The 19,730-nt window shown below is 36.5% G+C and overlaps 1 protein-coding gene and 1 non-coding gene across 3 annotated transcripts in view; both read right to left on the bottom strand.

Annotated features, from left to right (window-relative positions):
- Positions 1–19,730, bottom strand: part of ERP44 (endoplasmic reticulum protein 44) — a 91,767-nt gene that overhangs the window by 33,874 nt on the left and 38,163 nt on the right. For both annotated transcript variants that reach the window (XM_030829845.3, XM_030829846.3), the window contains one exon: positions 18,613–18,728. In XM_030829845.3, the coding sequence (XP_030685705.1) occupies positions 18,613–18,728 (116 nt within the window). The remainder of the gene's footprint in view (positions 1–18,612; positions 18,729–19,730) is intronic.
- Positions 11,243–11,315, bottom strand: TRNAG-GCC (transfer RNA glycine (anticodon GCC)). Its single transcript has one exon. It is a non-coding gene; the product is annotated as a tRNA-Gly (tRNA).

Raw genomic sequence — 19,730 nt, 5'->3', positions numbered from 1 at the left:
GTTGCATTTTTTCCTAAGATAAGAAATCAAAGAATACTAAAACGGTGTATTAGAAGTTAAGGATGGAATATGGGTTCTCAGAAGGGGGTTTGGAGAAAAGACTATGTAATTAAGATCACATAACACTTTGTTGAACTCCATGGAGGATTTATAAAGGGGAAATATACTTGACTATTAAAATTCTTTAAACAGAAGACAGATATGAGCAAAGAGACAGAACCACTGGTCATACATGAGATCGAGGAGAATATTTTATTCACCAAATCACAGAAATCTGAAATAATATTAAGATACCTTAATATACAAGTATTTAAATAGACATTAATCTGTTTGGTTTAGGAGTTAATACTTTTTGAAGCAGAACACTAGTGGATATATCAGCCATAAGCCCTTTTTCAACCTGATAAATTAATGAGAAAACGTGTCTTTGAGTTGTCGTAAAAATGGTGGTTCTATTACCTGATCAAGGAATTAATTAGATTAAACTGGTACTAGAAATTCAGGGGTAAGAGTGGTTGTATAAGCAAGTAGAAGTCTTTTAAGATAAACAGAGGCACCTCTTATAAGGCAAAGGCCACAAAGGCTTAGGCTTAAACTACTTAGTAGAAAATCAGCCCAAAGAAATAGTAAGAAGTACGGAACTTTACCTTCCTAACTAAAAAACTCATTCAGTCACCAGAACACTACACACTGAAACCTAGCATACTGTAAAATGAATTTTTGCAGTGATATATAAATGGAAAAGGTTTTAATAAAAATGCTGTTAAAATTAGGTTAAATAGTTCTATAATACTAGCCAATGCTACAATGCTGTGGTCTGGAATGTGGAAAATGTCTTTTTAGAAGTTCCTACTTCCCCCAAATATCCATCAGTAGGAGACTGGTTAAATGAAGTACGGTACACCCATACAATGAAGTACTAGGCTGTTATATAAAGGAATGAAAACGATCTCTTTGTGCTGCTAAGGAGCAATCTCCAAGATACACTGTGTTAAGTGGAAAAAGCCAGGTGCAGAGAATGTGAAAGAAATATGGAGAAGAAACTTGGAAGATAAGTAGGAATATATATATGTATATATACGTGTGTGTGTGTGTGTATCTATCTATCTATCTATCTATATATATATCTTTACGATGCTACCTCCTCCAAAAAACAACATCAATGGAAGAGAATGGAAGGAGAAGTCAGGAATGGAATTCATATCTCCCTGACTATACCTTGGTTTTACAGTTTTGACTTGGGACCAAGGAAATGTTTAATAGTAAAACAAAATTAGATTAAAAAATTTTAATACTGTAATTGTTATTTTTAACTAAACACGCACAAATTATAGATAAAGCACACGAGTAATCACGCTAGTGCTATTAAGAATCAAGATTTCAGCATAAGGAAAAAAGATACAAATATAAAATTGAGAGAATTAAGTAAAAACCCTGTAATATTTAGTTTGAATTGAAACTACTAGCAAAAATTCATGATCTGTTTTTCTCTTTCAAAAATACATATTTCTAAGCTCTTTCCACTCTTTCCAGAGCTTCATTGGCTAATTCTACCAAATATTTAAGGAAGAAATAATTCCATTTCCACACAAACTTTTCTTGAAAATTGAAGAGAAGGAATTACATTCCAACTCATTCTGTGAGGCCAGCATTACCCTTATACAAAAACCAGACAAAGACATTATAAAAAAATTACAGACCAATATACCCAATAAACAAAATTAGAGGACCTACACTAGTGGACTTCAACACTTACTGTAAACCTACAGGAATCTAGACAGTGTGATAATGGCATAAACACAGACGATAGACAAATAGATCAATGGAAGAGAGTCCAGAAACAGACCCACATATACATGTAGAAGTGATTTTTGACAAAGGTGCAAAAGTAAAATCTAACTATATACTACTTATAAAATATACATCTAAACATAAGGATGCAAAAACTTTAAAATTAAAAGGATGGGAAAAAATATTCTATATAAAACTAATCAAACAAAATCTCATATAGCTATATTAATAGTAAATATGTACACATTAAGGCAAAAAGCATTACTACAGATCAAGAAGGTCCCTTCATACTAATAAAAAGTTCAATTCCCCACGCAGATGTAACAATTTTGAATTTCTATGTGTCAAATAAAAACCTAAAAATACATAAAGTAAAAAATGACAGAACTACAAGGAATATCTATAATCATGGTGGGAGATTATTATCATACCTCTTATAGCAACTGATATAACAAATAAAATCAATAAAATATAGAGAATTTGAACAACACAACTAAGAAACCAGAATTATTTGACAGATATATTATTCACTATCCCAAAGCTGCAACATACACATTTTTTGCAGGTATATATATCATATAAAAAACAAACATATGATGAATCACAAAAAAAGTCTCAACAACTTTCAAACGATTCAACTCATAATGAGAATAAAGTAACTTCTACACGCCATGGATCAAAGATGAAATTACAAAGGGAAACCGGAAAATATTTTGAACTGAATGATAATGAAAAATACATATCAGAACTTGCAGCGTGCAGCCAAAGCAATGCTTAGAATGAAATTTATAACATTAAAATGTATATGTTAGGGGGAAAAGGCTAAAAAACAAAAAAGTATTAATCTAAAAAAAATCATAAAAGAAAAACAAAGAAGAAAGGAGTGAATGAAAAAGATAAAAGTGGAAATTAATGAAGTGGAAAATAAATATACAATACAAAAAAAGCCAAAATCTGGTTCTTTGCAAAGACTAATATAATAAAATCAATAAAGCCCTGGAGAGACCAACCCAGAAAAAAAAAAAGAGAAAAAACACAATTTCAGGAATATAGCAGGAGTCTGCAACTCAGATAATAAGAGAATATTATCAATAACTTAATGATGGTATGGAGATTTCGATAAAATGCAAAAATTGTCACAAAACCACAACTCACCAAACCAACACTAGAAAATATAACTGGTCCTAAAATTAAGGAAACTGAACCCATAATCCAAAGCCTTCTCACAAAGAAAACTCCATTCCTAGAAAACTTTACCAGCAAATTCTACCAAACATTTAAGGAGCCAATAATGCTATTTATACAACCATTCAGAGAAAACAAAAAGAGGGGACATTTCCCAAATATGAGGTCAACATAATCTTTCTGCCAAATCTGACAAGGAAATGCTGAGAAAAGAAAAATACGTGTTAGTCTCAATCAAGAACATAAGATGCAAAACTTAAAAAGGAAGTATTAAAGCGAATTTAGCACTGTGTACAGAAGATAATACATCACAAGCTGGATTTAGCCTAGCACTTCAGTTTAATGCTTGAAAATCAATCAGTGTAATTCATGACATTAACAGAATGAAAGAGAAAGGTTCTACTACTTCTCAAAAGAAACAGAAAAACATCTGGTAAAATCAACATCTACTCACACTTTAAAATTTTGTCAAACTAGGAATAGAAGGGAACTTCCTTAATTTAATAAAGGGTATCTAAATAAACAAATACCAAACAACTTGACAGTAAAACACTAAAAGCTATCCTGCTGATATCAAGAAAGAAATTAAAATGCTTGCCATCACTTCTACATAACACTGTACTGGAGTTCTTAGTGTAATAAGAAAAAGAAATAAATACACACACACACACACACACACACACACTGGTAAAGAATTAAAATGTCATTATTTGCAGACAATCTTACTGCGTTCACAGAAAACCCAAAAGAGGATCTACGAAAAGATTTCCACTTCCAAGCAGGATATAGTAGGTAGCAGAAATCTACTGCTTCTGCTGTGATGACTAGGAAAAAAAATGACTTTTTTTTAAAGTCACATTAATTCCAGAAAGGAAAGGACCATTCCTAAGTAAGCAAAAGCTCACTCACTGGCATTTATTTTTCCGCTAGGTTTCCTATGCAATATTCCTTTTAGAAATTAAATCTGTAACTTGTGCAGATTTAGGGCCAAGGATTACACCTGCATAGGCAGAGGGAAAGAGAAATCAGTGAAGCTATTTATAGTACCTGGGCTGGAATGGTGGACTGAAAGGGACCCTGAAACACACAGGAAGTTTTCCCCAGAGGATATTTACTGAGTACAGGGGTGGCATAGGAAGCTGGGGATTGAGCTAAAAAGAGTAAAATCTCCCATGGCCTTGTAGTGCTTAGGAGATACTGTCTAATTGTATAAAGGCCTGCATCAGCATCAAACATACAACCAAGACATTTGCCAGATTTTGAAGCTGCCTAGGCAAGGAAGCATCTAGATGTTGAAAACACCATTAATTTTTAAGGCAAAGAGGAAGAAAGATATTGGTGACATATATGAGACAAATTATTAATATTCAGAATATATAAAGAACAGTTACAAAAGGACCATCAAAAAGATAAATGGTCTAAGATTATCAGTCAATTTATGAAAGAAACACAAATGGCCAATAAACATGTAAAAACACGCTCAGTTGTAATTAAGAAGTAACAAATTAAAATTACCAGAGAACACATTTGGCCCATCCTATCAGCAAAATAACAATAACTTTTTAAGAATTTTTTAAATCAATATTATCAAGCCCTACAAAGGGGAAATATATCCTACTAGGTCCAATTTAGGTGCACATTCAATGTTAATAAAGCTAAACCAGGGACTTCCCTGTTGGCGCAGTGGTTAAGAATCCACCTGCTAATGTAGGGCACACAGGTTCGATCCCTGGTCTGGGAAGATCCCACATGCTGCAAAGCAACTAAGCCCATGCGCCACAACTACTGAGGCTGCGCGTCACAAATACTGAGCCCATGCACCACAACTACTGAAGCCCACGTGCCGCAAATACTGAAGCCAGCGCACTCTAGGGCCTGTGTGCCACAACTACTGAGGCCGCATGCTGCAACTACTGAAGACCGCACATCTAGAGCCTGTGCTCCAGAACAAGAGAAGCCACCAGAATGAGAAGCCCGCGCACAACAACAAAGAGTAGCCCCTGCTCGCTGCAACTAGAGAAAGCCTGCGTGCAGCAATGAAGACCCAATGCATCCAAGAAAAAGAAAAAAAGCTAAACTAGACTAGCTGGTGCCTGATTTGCCAAGGAATTTAATCCCCAAAGGATTTGGCAGAAAAAATATGCAATAGACCCAGAAAGAAATGAACTAGTGTAAGACGAAACATCCATTTTCTATTTGTGGCCTAAGGATCAGTATGAAATTGGACAGCAAGAGGCACTGCTAGAGATAATATAATGCTTTCAACTTCCTTAACTTGGTGAATTAGTGGGCATAACCAGAAAACAGTGTGCTAATAGCAAATACGCATAAACTGGAAGTGAAATAAATAAAGCTACAGATGGACTCCAGCGAGTCTTAAGTGCTAAATTAATGGTATTTGAATTTTATCCTACATGTGATAAGAAGACACTGAGCAGCAAAGCTGGGCTTTAAAAATATTCACCTAACAGTGGTAGAGAACCAGGGAAACTAGTAAGGAAGTCACTATAATAGTCCTGGAGAAATAAGAGTCTGTTTACCAACTTAAAAGTACAACCTTTAGGTTGCCTTAAAATTCTAGTTATGGACAGAAAAAGATTTAACACTTAAAGACTATTAGAGGAATAGATACTTGCTTGCTTAATTCTCAAATAACATCATGACAGCAAGAATACTGCATAATGAAGTGGCTTTTAATTATTAAGAAGCAAAAACCTGGGACTTCCCAGGTGGCACAGTGGTTAAGAGTCTGCCTACCAATGCAGGGGACATGGGTTCAAGCCCTGGTCCAGGAAGATCCCACAAGCCGTGGAGCAACTGAGCCCATGTGCCACAACTACTGAGCCTGCGCTCTAGAGCCTGCGAGACACAACTGCTGAAGCCCGCACACCTAGAGCCCATGCTCTGCAACAAGAGAAGCCACCGCAATGAGAAGCCCATGCACCACAATGAAGAGTAGCCCCAGCTCGCTGCAACTAGAGAAAGCCCGCGCATAGCAACGAAGACCCAACGCAGCCAAAAATACATAAAAATTTTAAAAAAAAAAGAAGCAAAAACCTTAAAATTGGGCTTTCCTGGTGGTGCAGTGGTTAAGAGTCTGCCTACCAATGCAGGGGACATGGGTTCATGCCCCGGTCCAGGAAGATCCCACATACCGCGGAGCGGCTAGGCCCATGAGCCATGGCCGCTGAGCCTGCACGTCCGGAGCCTGTGCTCCGCAATGGGAGAGGTCACAACAGTGAGAGGCCCGCGTACCGAAAAAAAAAAAAAAAAAACCTTAAAATTACATTGATCAATAATCTCAGACATAAAGGTGACTTTTTACAAGCTTTGGTCAAAAGTGATTTTAAGATAATTACAATGTGACATTTTGACAGTATAACAAAGAATGACTTAAGGGGTATAATAAATGGAGGGGTTTTTTATTATTATTAACTGGATGGATCAAATGTTAAAATGGATGTCAAAGAATTATAAATTTAAGAAGGTTAACATCTCGCTGACTGGAAAATTAGCACGTACTTTTGCTTCAGTGGTCACTTACTTTGCCTTGATGGGTTCTGCCTGCCAGCCTGCCTGCCTAATGCCCAGCAGGGTTCCAAATGGGAAAATGCCTCTCCTCTTGTCTCAGCAATGTCCCTCCCTGCTATGATTATCCATGTCAGATAGTAAAAGAGGCAGATGATTTCAACAGGAAGGTCTTACTGTTCTGGTTCCAGGATAAAGACCACTGCCGCCTATGTACCTTTTCCATTCCCAAACCATGCCCTTCCACAATGTGGTTAAAAAAAAAAAAAAAAACAAACAAAAAGCAAAACAAAAACACAACAGCAAAATAAAACGCTAAACAGAAAAATTACAAACAAAGCCTATAAGCTTACTCAGGATTCAGACTAAACCTGCTCATCCAAGTTCTATTTTATGCACATGAACTCTTCACTGTATATTTTCTTTTTTTTTTTACTGAAATATAGTTGACATATAACACTGTATATAAATTTAAGGTGTACAACATGTTGATTTGCTACATTTCTATATTGCAATATTACAATATGATCCTCACTGTAGTGTTAGCACTCCTATCACTTTACATAATTATGATTTTTTTTTGTGGTGGGAATAATTAAGATCCAGTCTCTTAGTAAGTTTGATGTTAATACAATATTGTTGTCTATAATTATTTTCCTATTCTTAATGTCTCATTTGTGTATAGCTCTTATAAAAACTTCTCAATTTCTAATGTGGAAGGTTCAAGTTGCATTGGAAGGCAGACAAGTGTGAGTAACTCTGGTATTTGGGAGCAAGTGCTGCCTAATTCAAGGACAATTACAAAGTACATTCCTAAAAATGTTAGTGGGAGTCTTACATTATTTGCTGCACTGGCCAGCAAATAATGTAAGAACGTCACTTGCTCAGTGCTATACAGCCTATAGCCACTGGAGGGCAGCACAGAACCTGGTCCCACCAGGGGCAGATGGATGGGACTTTCTACATCTAAGGCAGCATGACCACCAAGAGAGAGTGATGAATTCTACTCTCAAACTCTCCAAAAGAGGCTGCATAAGATTAGATAAAGTGATATCATGATCCATAGCTGAAGCAAAGGCAAGTTTTAATTGTGTGTGTGTGTGTGTGTAGAAATTTTGGGAAACAAAGACAATTACAAAAAACGGAAACAACCATTTGTAATCCAACTACCACTGGGGAAAACCACTATTAACATTTTGGTTATATCTTGCTGACTTTGAATAAAAGCTGCTTAACTAGCAGTTGACATGTTTCAATTGAGAAAAAATGAACTCTAAGGTTAGTCAAACAGTAAAGTCTCAGCATCAATACTTGCAGAATGGGTATGAGCAGCTTGGAAGAAAATTCTAGAAAAAGTAGAGTAACATTCTTTAATCAAGAGTGTTACCAACACTCTTAATGGCACAGAAGTCAATAAATATTGTGTGGAAAACCACAGAAATCAATGACTCAGAAATGGTAAATGATTGCATAAGAGTCAGATTCTGAAAGTGAAACTGTTTCAGGATTACTTGAATAAATTCCTTTTAGGTACACAAATGAATGATATGACAAAAAATCTGTATCTTAAGTAATTCTAAAATAGTTCTTATGATAGACATAAAAATCCTAAGTGATAAGAAAACATTGTGCTAGGGCTTCCCTGGTGGCGCAGTGGTTGAGAATTTGCCTGCTAATGTAGGGGACATGGGTTCGAGCCCTGGTCTGGGAGGATCCCACATGCCGTGGAGCAATTGGCCTGTGAGCCACAACTACTGAGCCTGCGCGTCTGGAGCCTGTGCTCCGCAACAAGAGGGGCCGCCATAGTGAGAGGCCCACGCACTGTGAGGAAGAGTGGCCCCCGCTTGCCACAACTAGAGAAAGCCCTCGCACAGAAACGAAGACAAAACACAGCAAAAATAAATTAATTAATTAATAAACTCCTATCCCCAACATCTTCTTTAAAAAAAAAAAAAAGAAAACATAGTTCAATTTTTCTCAGTTTTTTTTTCAGTTACAGATAAAAGTGTGCCTTATAATCAGTGACAAGTAAACTTGACAAAATACTGCAAAAAATACTTTACCGTATGTTGAGAGGTAATGATATAACCTATTTAAAGTATTTAACAAAGCACCTATAAAACTAATAGTTCATAAATGCAGGCTACTATTTATCCATCCATCTATTCAATAACTATAAATAAACACAGATAATGTGCTAGACACCCCAATCCAGTGCTAGGGATAGAGGGGTAAAAAGATAAGGTTCTTGCTCTTATAAAGCTTACATTTTATCATTATTGTTATTATCATTAATATTACTACTGCTGCTGCTGCTACTTCTAATTGTTTCCACAGACTAGAATCTTAAATGAAATTCTTAAAACTCTTAAATGTATAATACATGTAACAAAAAGATATACCAGTTTGGATTCCCTAAGATCAGTATAAAAGAAATCCTCTAATAAGTCCATAATAAATATGTCTTCACCAGAGATGTAGAGATTCCTTTCATGGGACCCCCAGCTGGGAGAAACTAAAAGGGCAATTGTCAGATCTGTGACAAATATGAAACACAGTACCCGTCCTCTGCAGGATAAGTGGGGACACAGCGGCAAATGTTCTCTGGGCTGTAGGAGGGAGCTGCTCCTCTATGTGTAACTTGAGTCTGTCTCTTCAATTGCCCTGACTTCCTTTTCCTTTTTCTCTTCCTCTACTTCTCTTCTACTTTGTCTGTTCCCTACCTTAAATACAACAGATGGAGAACTTAGGGGCTTAGGAGGTGAACTAAATTTTACCACTAGATGAGGGTTTTTCAAGCTACAAGATTTACACTGGGATTTCAAAAAAATATAGCTAAGCTTAAATAGTTGGAAGCTTCCTGATGTCATTCCAGCAACAGTCTAAGTTTAAAATTCTCTTACAGTTTCCAACCTTTTTGGAGGAAGGCGGTAGAGTGGGGAAGGGAAATCAAAGCTGCTGCAAGCAGCTCATACACAGAAACAAAAGGGCTGACTGAGTGAAATGAGCCTGTTATATCCACTCTTGCCTTCTCTCCTTCTCCAGTTCCAAGTTCTCAGCCTATTTACCTGAACCTTTCATCAAATAAAGTCCTAGGAAGGGCATATAACGAAGTGAGATAAAGGTAGGGCAGAAAGCACTCCATGGGATGCTGCTAAGTGGAAGAGACAGAGATAGAAAGAAATGCGGGCAGCAAACATAGAATTATGTACTGAGATAACTTTTCCTGATCAACTAGTAAACTGGTGTAGAGGACAACTCCAAAAGGAGGCCCAGCAGGTTCTAAGGGATGAGTAAATGCATTGCCTCCCACAGGGGCTGCTTTGAAAATACTCGGCATGTTTTATGAAAATTAGTGCCATTACATTTTTATATTGTTATGTAATTATGTTGTTTGTTTCTTCACTTTATGGTCTCACCTCATCCTCAATTCTTAAGTAGTGCTGATAAAGAAAAAAACTATAACACCACACTGGCAGAAATTCCCAAACGCACGACAATATACCAGATTTGTGGCTAAGATAGACAGACTCACAACTAAATTCAGACATGTGTCACACCTCAGTTCGAGCTTGCAAAATGTTAAGAAGCAATACATAGTCATTAAAGATTTTAAAAATTCAATGCAAGCAAAGGATGGCTCATTCATTTTGCCACATTAATTTCTTCCAGGAACCTTGTTGGGTTTTATCAAGTCTTTCAGCATTTATTGATAGGATAAGCTGGTTTTCCCCATTTTAGATACTGATGGGATTTATTCTATTTCCTAACATTAAGCCATCTTTGTGTTACTGGCATTCTACTTGGTAATGGGAGAACATTCACAAAAGGTACATCTACCTTCCATAGTACCCAGTGGTAATGCAGACGTGCTGCTGTCCAGGAGATGGCAACTTATGAGAGAAGGCAGTTCGTGACCAACAAAATGCCTTCAACTGCCATGCCTGCACACAGGAGGTTTTCACTAAGAAATCGAGACAGCCACAGAGAGAACCAGGGCTCAGTTTCCAAAAGCCATCAAGTGGCTCTAAGTATTCCTCAAAATGCCAGTAAAAGTCTATCCAAGGAAATTCTCTTTAAATTCAATAATCATGTTGAAGGTTACTTATCATAGTGAAAGTAACAGAAATTACAATTAACAGTATCACAGTACACCTGTATAGTGCAGATTTCGAGCTTCTTTCACACATATTCTCTCAAAAACTCTAAAGCAACAAGGCGCTCTTCCCTCTTTTCCAAACCAGACAAATTACAGGTTCAGTGACTTTTTATAACAGCTTTCTATTTTGAAAATTTTCAAACTTAAAAAAAGATGAAAAAGTAATATAATGAGCACCTGTATGCCCTCACCTGGATTTAACATTTTACCACATTTGGTTACCATATCCCTCTTTCTCACCACACACACACACACACACACACACACACACACACACACACACACTTTTTATGGTGAGTCCTAAATCAAGTTTAGCAATTTTTTTGTTTTTTTAGATAACTTGCCCAACTGTATATGACTTAGTAAGTAGTAGGCCTCTGGTACCAGAACAAAGGATTCTACCTTAGTAGAGGGTTGGGCCACACAGTATAGAAACAATAATACCACATATAAGTAACTACATTTTTGTTTATATACTGACTCAGTAGGGATAACTTAAACAGACTATTACATTATTCATAACAAACATTTTGTCTTTTTTTTTTTTTTGGCCATGCAGCACAGCATGCTGCATCTCAGTTCCCTGAACAGGGATCGAACCAGCACCCCCTGCAGTGGCAGCACAGAGTCTTAACCACTGGACTACCAGGGAAGCCCCCTTGAGTCATTTTTATGCAGGAACTGGGTGAGTTCTCAGTTTCTATGAGAAACCTCAATTTAAATTACTTTACTTTGACCTTCAAAATAGTATAGTTACCTGATAAAAGCTGTATACTGCTGGTGACAAGTCTGGCTCCCCCCATTTACTATGTAACCTTGGTAAATCACTCAGCCTCTCTAAGTCTTTCAGTGTCTTCATCTATAAGATGATAATATACTCCAGCTCTCTGAAAGTCCAATGTTCATTACCACCTCAGAAACTTCACACCTACTCCTCCATTTGTCTGAAATACTCTTCTTCCCTTTTTTCCCTTAAAAACTCCTACTCTTGGGCTTCCCTGGTGACGCAGTGGTTGAGAGTCCACCTGCCGATGCAGGGGACACGGGTTCGTGCCCCAGTCTGGGAAGATCCCACATGCCGCTGAGCGGCTGGGCCCGTAAGCCATGGCCGCTGAGCCTGCGCTTCTGGAGCCTATGCTCTGCAACGGGAGAGGCCACAACAGTGAGAGGCCCGCATACCGCAAAAAAAAAAAAAACAACTCCTACTCTTCCTTCAGGTCTTGTATCATTGCCTCAAGAGAGGACCTTCCTATGCCCCTAGACTAAGTCAGACTTATTATCTCATAGCACCCAAAACCTTCCCTTCAAAACAGTTATCCCAATAAGCAATTGTGTATTTATTGCTCTTGCCTTTCTGGGTGTGTTTGGCTCACTACTATATCTCTAGAACCTCCCACACTGCATTCTAAAGGGCAGGCATATTAAAAAAAATGTTGTGGAATAAATACATAACAGTATCTCAGTGAAGATAACTGAAATAATACATTCAAAAAGCATGCCTAACTCCAAGTAAGCACTACATCAACAATAGTTTTTCCCAGCAATTTGACTAGAAACTTTTTACAAGACCTTTTCCAAGAAATAACACTATTACTATGAATGGAAGTTCTGGGTGACACACTGAGCCGGAAACAAGAGAGACAGACTTAACTATCAGAAGGCAGGACAGAGTGGGTTGCCACAATGCCAGACAGGTGATTAATAAGAACACATATGTGAGCAGGATGATATCTTGATTCTGAGGTCACCTTCTGGTTCTGCTAGGAAGCTTCATAGAGAACTTCTGCCTGACAGAAACTAATCCTGAAGCAGCAAGTAGGTACACTTGGCTGGAAAGAATACTGTAAGGAAATAAAGACCGTAAGTAGTAAAACTTTTTATTTGCAAACAGTATAATTGCCTAAGTAGAAAATCCTATGGGATCTACATAAAACTTATTAGAACTAATAAGTACCAGTGTACAAGATCATTATACAAAAATCAATTGTATTTCTATATACTAGCAACAAACAACAGAAATAAAAATTTGAGTTTTAACAAATGTACCATGGTAATGTAAAATGTCAACATTAGGGTAAAGTGAGTAAGGAGTATAAGGGAACTCACTGTATTATCTTTGCAACTTCTCTGTATCTCTACATTTGTTCCAAAAATAAAAAGTTTATTTTAAAAATATCATTTACAACAGCATCAAAAAATAAATAGTGATAAATATGACAAAGATGTGAAAGACATGTAGACCAAAACATTGCTGAAAACTGCAAAACATTGCTAAGAGAAACTGAAAAGACCTAAATAAATGGGGAGATATACAATGTTCATGAATTAGAAGATTCAATAGTGTCAAAATGACAGTTCTCCACAAAGTGGTCTAAGGATTCAAAGTAATCCCAATTAAAATCCCAGCAGTCTTCCCCCCCAACACCCCCTTTGGCTAAAAATTAACAAGCTGATTCTAAAAGTCATACAGAAATCCAAAGCAACTACAGTAACCAAACCACTTTGAAAAAAATTGCAAAGTTGGAAGATTTACACTAACGACTTCAAGACTTATTTATAAAGCTACAGTAATCTAGAAAGTGTGGTATTGGTGTAAACATAGACAAATAAACAAATAAATCATAGACAAATATATCCAGTACAGAATAGAGACTAGAAATAGATCCATATATATATGGTCAGTTGATTTTAACAAAGATGCAAAGTTAGTTATTGAAGAAAGGATAGTCTTTTCAATAAATTATGTCAGAACAACTTGATAACTATTTGCAAAAAATGCATTCCAATCCATACATTGTGCCACATGTAAAAATTAACTCCAAATGCATAATAGACCTAAATGTAAAACTTCACACTATAAAACGTATGAAAGAAAACATAGCAGAAAATCTTTGTGATCTTGGGTGAGGCAAAGATTTCTGAGATACAGAATTTAAAAATATAATCCATTTTGTAAAAGGACAAATTGTACTCCATCAAAATTAAGAGTATATGCCCTTCAGAAGATACTCTCAAACAAAACTGGAGATCTCACACTTCCTGATTTCAAAACTTATTACAAAGCTACAGTAATAAAAGCAGTGTGGTACTGGCATAAAGATAGACATATTGACCAATGGAACACAACAGAGAGCCCAGAAATAAACCCTCACATATATGGTCAAATGAATTTTGACAAGGGTGTCAAGTCATTCAATAGGGAAAGGACAGTCCATCAACAAATGGTGTTAGAAAAGCTGAATGTACACAAGCAAAAGAACGAAACTGGATCCTTACCTTGCACCATATACAAAAATTAATTTGAAATGGGTAAAGACCTAAACATACCACCTAAATGATTAATACTTTAAAAAGAAAATAGGGGAGAAAAGATTCATGACATTGGAGTCGCAATAATTTCGTGGATATGACACCAAAAGTAAAGGCAACAAATGTAAAACCAGATTAACTGGACGTCAAAATTTAAAACTTCTGTGCAAAGGACATTATCAACAGAGTGAAAAGGCACCCTATGGAATGGAAGAAAATATTTATAAATCCTATTATCTGATAAAGGGTTAATGTCTAGAACATACAAAGAACACCTACAACTCAACAACAAAAAATAAACGGATTAAAAAATGAGCAAAGGACTCAAACAGATTTTTCACCAAAGAAGGTATACAAATGGCCAAGAAGCACATGAAAAGATGCTCAACATTACTAATCACTAGGGAAATGTAAATCAAAACCAGGATGAAATATTACTTCACACCGTTTAGGATGGCTGTTATCTCAAAAACAGAAAATAAGCGTTGGCAAGGATGTGGAGAAATTAGAACCCTTGTGCACTGCTGGCAGGAATATAAAAGTTGGTACAGCTGCTTTGGAAAGCAGTATTGTGATTCCTCAAAAATTAAAAAATAGAACTATCATATGATCCAGCAATTCCACTTCTGGGTATACATCTGAAGGAAATGAAAACAGTATGTTGAAGAGATATCTGCACCCCTATGTTCACAGCAGCATTATTTACAATAGCTAGGACATGGAAACAACCTAAGTGTCCATCGATGGATAAATGGATAAAGAAGTTGTAGGATAGCCATACAACAGAATATCATTCAGCCATCACATGGAAGGAAATTCTGACACACGCGACAACATGGAAGTACCTTCAGGACATTATGCTAAGTGAAATAAGCCTGCCACAAAAAGACAAATGCTGTATGATTCCACTTTTACCAGGTATCTAGAATAGTCAAACTCATAGAAAAATAAAGAGGAATGGTGGTTACCAGAAACTACGGGGAGGGGGAAATAGGGAGTTGTTTAATGAGTATAGCATTTAAGTTTCACAAGATGAAGTTCTGGGGACTGGTTGTACAGCAGTGTGAATATATTTAATGTTACTGAACTGTACAATTAAAAATGGTAAAGATGGTAAATTTTATGCTCTGTGTATTTTAGCACAATTAAAGACACTCTTAAGAGAGTAAAATGGGAGAAAAAGATCTGCAAATTACACATGTAAAAGAGAACTTGTATAAAGAGTTCTCAAAACCCAGTAAGAATTTATTATAAGAAATTATTACACCTGTTAATAATTTAACAGATCTGATAAATTAAAAAGATTGACCATACCAAATGTTGGCAAGAATATGGAACAACTTGAACACTCATACACTGCTAGTAGATGTGTAAAATAATACAAGTACTTTGGAAAACAGTTTGGCAGTTTCTTAAAAAGTTAAATATACACCTACCATAAGACCCATATATTTCACACCTAGGTATTTGCCCAGGATAAATGAAAACATGTGTATAGAGGGTTGTATCTGAATGTTCACAGCAGCTTTATTTATAATAGCCCGAAAATGGAAACAACCCAAATGTCTGTCAACAGGTGAACAGTTAAACAAATTATAGTATATAGCCATACAATGGAATGCCACTCAATAATAAAAATGAATAATACATGTAACCATCTCAAAATAACCATGCTGAGTCAACAACAACACACACACACACACACACACAAAGAACACATGATGTATGATTTCACTTATATAAAATCCTAGAAAATACAAACTAGTCTATAGTAACAGAAAGCAGTTCCATGGCCCCCTGAGGATTGACAGGGGAAGAGAGGGACCACAAAGGAGCACAAGCAAAATCTGGGGGATGACAGATATGTTGACATCTTGACTGTGATCATGGTTTCACAGCTGCATACATGTGTCAAAACATTAAATTGTATAATTTAAGCTTGTACAGTTTATTATATGTCAATTATACTTCAATAAATCTTTTCTTTTTTTTTAAAAGCAAATCCTACCAAAGAACAATGTGCCTAACAGGCATTTCTCTCCAGACCACAGGACTCTTACGGTCCTTCCAGTTCAAAACCTCTATAATTCAACTGGCACATGAGGGGTTACCCAAAGTACAGTCTGTCATACAATCTCAAAGAAAGAGTGGAAAACATGAACAAATCATCAGTAAGGATTTCATAATGTCACTTTAAAAAGTGAAGAATTACACAGAAGGGAAAAAATATTTAGGGAAAATACACAATGTCTCAGATATAACTTTCATTAGTAAAAAACTAATTTTGTAGATATCTCTGGTGGATCAAAAAAACATCTTAACTATGGCTATTTACTCCCATAAAAAGAGAACTTAATTACTAGCAATGATGTCAGATTTATCTCATATGTTAAAATGTCTAGAAGTAGAATAAATGATATGTATTGTTCAACAATAGTTAATTTTTCTTTCTAATAACTGTAAGCTTGAGAGCATAATTTCAGATCTTATACTCCAAATTCAGTGGAAAGTAGGCACTGTTGTCTGTACTTTAATGTCTAATTAAATACATAAAGAATAGAAAAATCTGAAATGAGAGTCCACACCAAAAACATCATGTTCTCTGTCAGTGAAAGGTGGGAGGAAAGATGCAGAAAGCAGTGTGGAAATGCAGGCCATGCTTGCACTGACAACCTTTTATTGCTCCCTTCATCGTATCTAGTTATGAACCACAGCAGATAGAAATGTGGGGTATGGCTTAGAAGATTTTGAAATGCTCTGCCGTTAGCCGTTTCTGGGATTTTTTTACCAGAAAATCCCCAAAACGTTTGTCGAATTGAACAGAAAAGAAGCAAATAGGTCTAGGAAGGCATTTGGTCAGGAGTTCTGGATTCTCAGCCTGCCATGACTAGACAGTAGGCTGTATGACATTGGTTAAGCCACTTTATTTCCATTTCCTCATCAGCAAAGTGAAAAGTTAGTGTACACACACACACACACACACACACACACACACACACACAGAAATTCTACTTGTCAGGCGAAATGTAAAGGATAGGAAATTTGCACAATGGGAGTTTTCCATAATTCAGGACAACTTATCAATAACTCAATGCAACAAGCTTTCACTTTTTTATTATTTTTTTTAATTGGAGTAAAATTGCTTTACAATGTTGTGTTGGTTTCTGCTGTACAGTGAAGTGAATCAGCTATATGTATACCTATATCCCCTCCCTCTCGGACCTCCCTCCCACTGCCCTCCATCCCACCCATCTAGGTCGTCACAGAGCACCAAGCTGAACTCCCTGTGTTATACAGCGGGTTCCCAGTAGCTATCTATTTTACACATGGTAGTGTATTTATGTAAAACCTAATCTCCCAATTTGTTCCACCCTCCCCTTCCCACCCTGTGTCCACATGTCAATTTTCTACATCTACATCTCTATTCCTGCCCTACAAATAGGTTCATCTGTACCATTTTCCTAGATTCCACATATATGCGTTAATATATGATATTTGTTTTTCTTCACTCTGTATGACAGACTCTAGGTCCATCCACATCTCTATAAATGACCCAATTTTGTTCCTTTTTATGGCTGAGTAATATTCCATTGTATATATGTTACCACGATCTTCTTTATCCATTCATCTATCGTTTGACATTTAGGTTGTTTCCATGTCCTGGCTATTGTAAATAGTGCTGCAATGAACACTGGGGTACATGTGTCCTTTTGAATTCTGGTTTTCTCAGGGTATATGCCCAGTAGTGGGATTGCTGGGTCATATGGTAATTCTATTTTTAGTTTCTTAAGGAATTTCCATACTGTTCTCCACAGTGGCTGTATCAATTTACATTCCCACCAACAGTGCAAAAGGGTTCCCTTTTCTCCACACCCTCTCCAGCATTTATTGTTTGTAGATTTTTTGATGATGGCCATTCTGACTGGTGTGAGGTGATACCTCATTGTAGTTTTGATTTGCATTTCTCTAATAATTAGTGATGCTGAACGTCTTTTCATGTGCCTCTTGGCCATCTGTATGTCACATACACACACACACACACACACACACACACACAGAAATTCTACTTGTCAGGTGATACATAAAGGATAGGAAATTTGCACAATGGGAGTGTTCTGTAATTCAGGGCAACTTACCAATAACTCATTGCAACAAACTTTTAATCGTAACTACAGCAAATTACACCTCAAAGACAGTCTAAGACAATCTTAGTATATAATCTTTTAAACAACAAAAACCACCCCAAAGTCTGAGATCGTTTTATCTGAAATTACTACAAATAGTATTTTTGCATGATTCTAAAACTAACAGAAATCCTTTCCTTTCCTAAAACTATATTTCAATTTTATTTATTGATTTTGGTATTTGCTTTGGTAGAAAACCAAAATGATTTACTGCCTCTATGCTTGCACTACTATATTTTAATGAAAAAAAAATTTTTTAATCCCTCACACAGGCAGAATGGAAAGTAGTGTTTTAAGTACAAAAAGATTAAATATTAACATTTTAACCAAGGTCACTAGAACATTTTGGCTTGTTCTCTACTTAAAACAGAGCATTAAAAAAAAAAAAAAGTGTGTGTGTGTGTAGGAGAGGTGGGGACAGGACAGTTTCTTCCAGACTTCCTATAAGGTACTTACAGTGCTGATCACAATCAACTCTGGCAAACACTACTTGATTTTCATTTGGATATTCTTCCTTAATGACATTGGAAGCTTCCTCAAAAATTGGGTGCAACATCTGGCTGAAACGACACCTATGCACAGAGGAGGATACCAATTAAAACTGAAAATCAGAAGCAATAAAATTTTATTGATATTTCTGTTGTTATCCATTCATATTTAGCATATAACAATAAACAGAATTAACAGTCACACTGTTAATTCAGGAATCCTGATGTCATTCATTGGAGAGGAAAACAATTTTGAATTCAAAGACTATTCCATTTCAAAGACTGGACAAATAATTTAAAGATTCTGGTTTTTTCCACTGGAAGAAAATGGCCAATATTATGGAGCACAAAGCTAAGGACCTCTCACAGCGGCAATGAAACAAGTCTGAAATAAGCCCTCTAAGATGTATCTACTTGGACTTGTAACTACTAAGACTCAGGCATTTATGAAGGAAATTCGTTTTCTCCAAATAACATATTTTTAGACTACAAAATCTTTAAAATGGTAAGTTTATTGCAAATATTAGACTGACTCACCTGACAAGTTCAGTCAAATCTCATAGGCAAGTTAGCATACTAAATAAATAAGTTTTACAAAAATGATATATGGGGGCTTCCCTGGTGGCGCAGTAGTTGAGAGTCTGCCTGCCGATGCAGGGGATGCGGGTTCATGCCCCGGTCCGGGAGGATCCCACATGCCGCAGAGCGGCTGGGCCCGTGAGCCATGGCCACTGAGCCTGCGCGTCCGGAGCCTGTGCTCCGCAACGGGAGAGGCCACAACAGTGAGAGACCCGTGTACCACAAAAAAAAAAAAAAAAAAAAGATATATGGTATAGAGTGAATTTCCCCCTCAAAATTTACGTCTGGTTAAAATGGGCTTTTGTATCTATAAACTCTTAAATATACTAAATTCAGGAGCAGAATTTTTTAATCCCCAAATGAGACTTTCCTGTCCATGTTTCCTTTGTCTGTAGTTTTTGTTTTGCTTTTACTTTTAAAAGGGGGCACAAACCCCACAATATTCAGGAAACTTGACACCTCTAATTCTGACTGCCCCTTAATCAGGCCAACCACTTCACAAATATA

Source organism: Globicephala melas, chromosome 6 (assembly GCF_963455315.2).
Source record: "Globicephala melas chromosome 6, mGloMel1.2, whole genome shotgun sequence".
Classification (NCBI taxonomy): Eukaryota; Metazoa; Chordata; class Mammalia; order Artiodactyla; family Delphinidae; genus Globicephala; species Globicephala melas.
The sequence above is the reverse complement of the archived record's forward strand: the minus strand, read 5'-3'. Positions and strand labels throughout refer to the sequence as shown.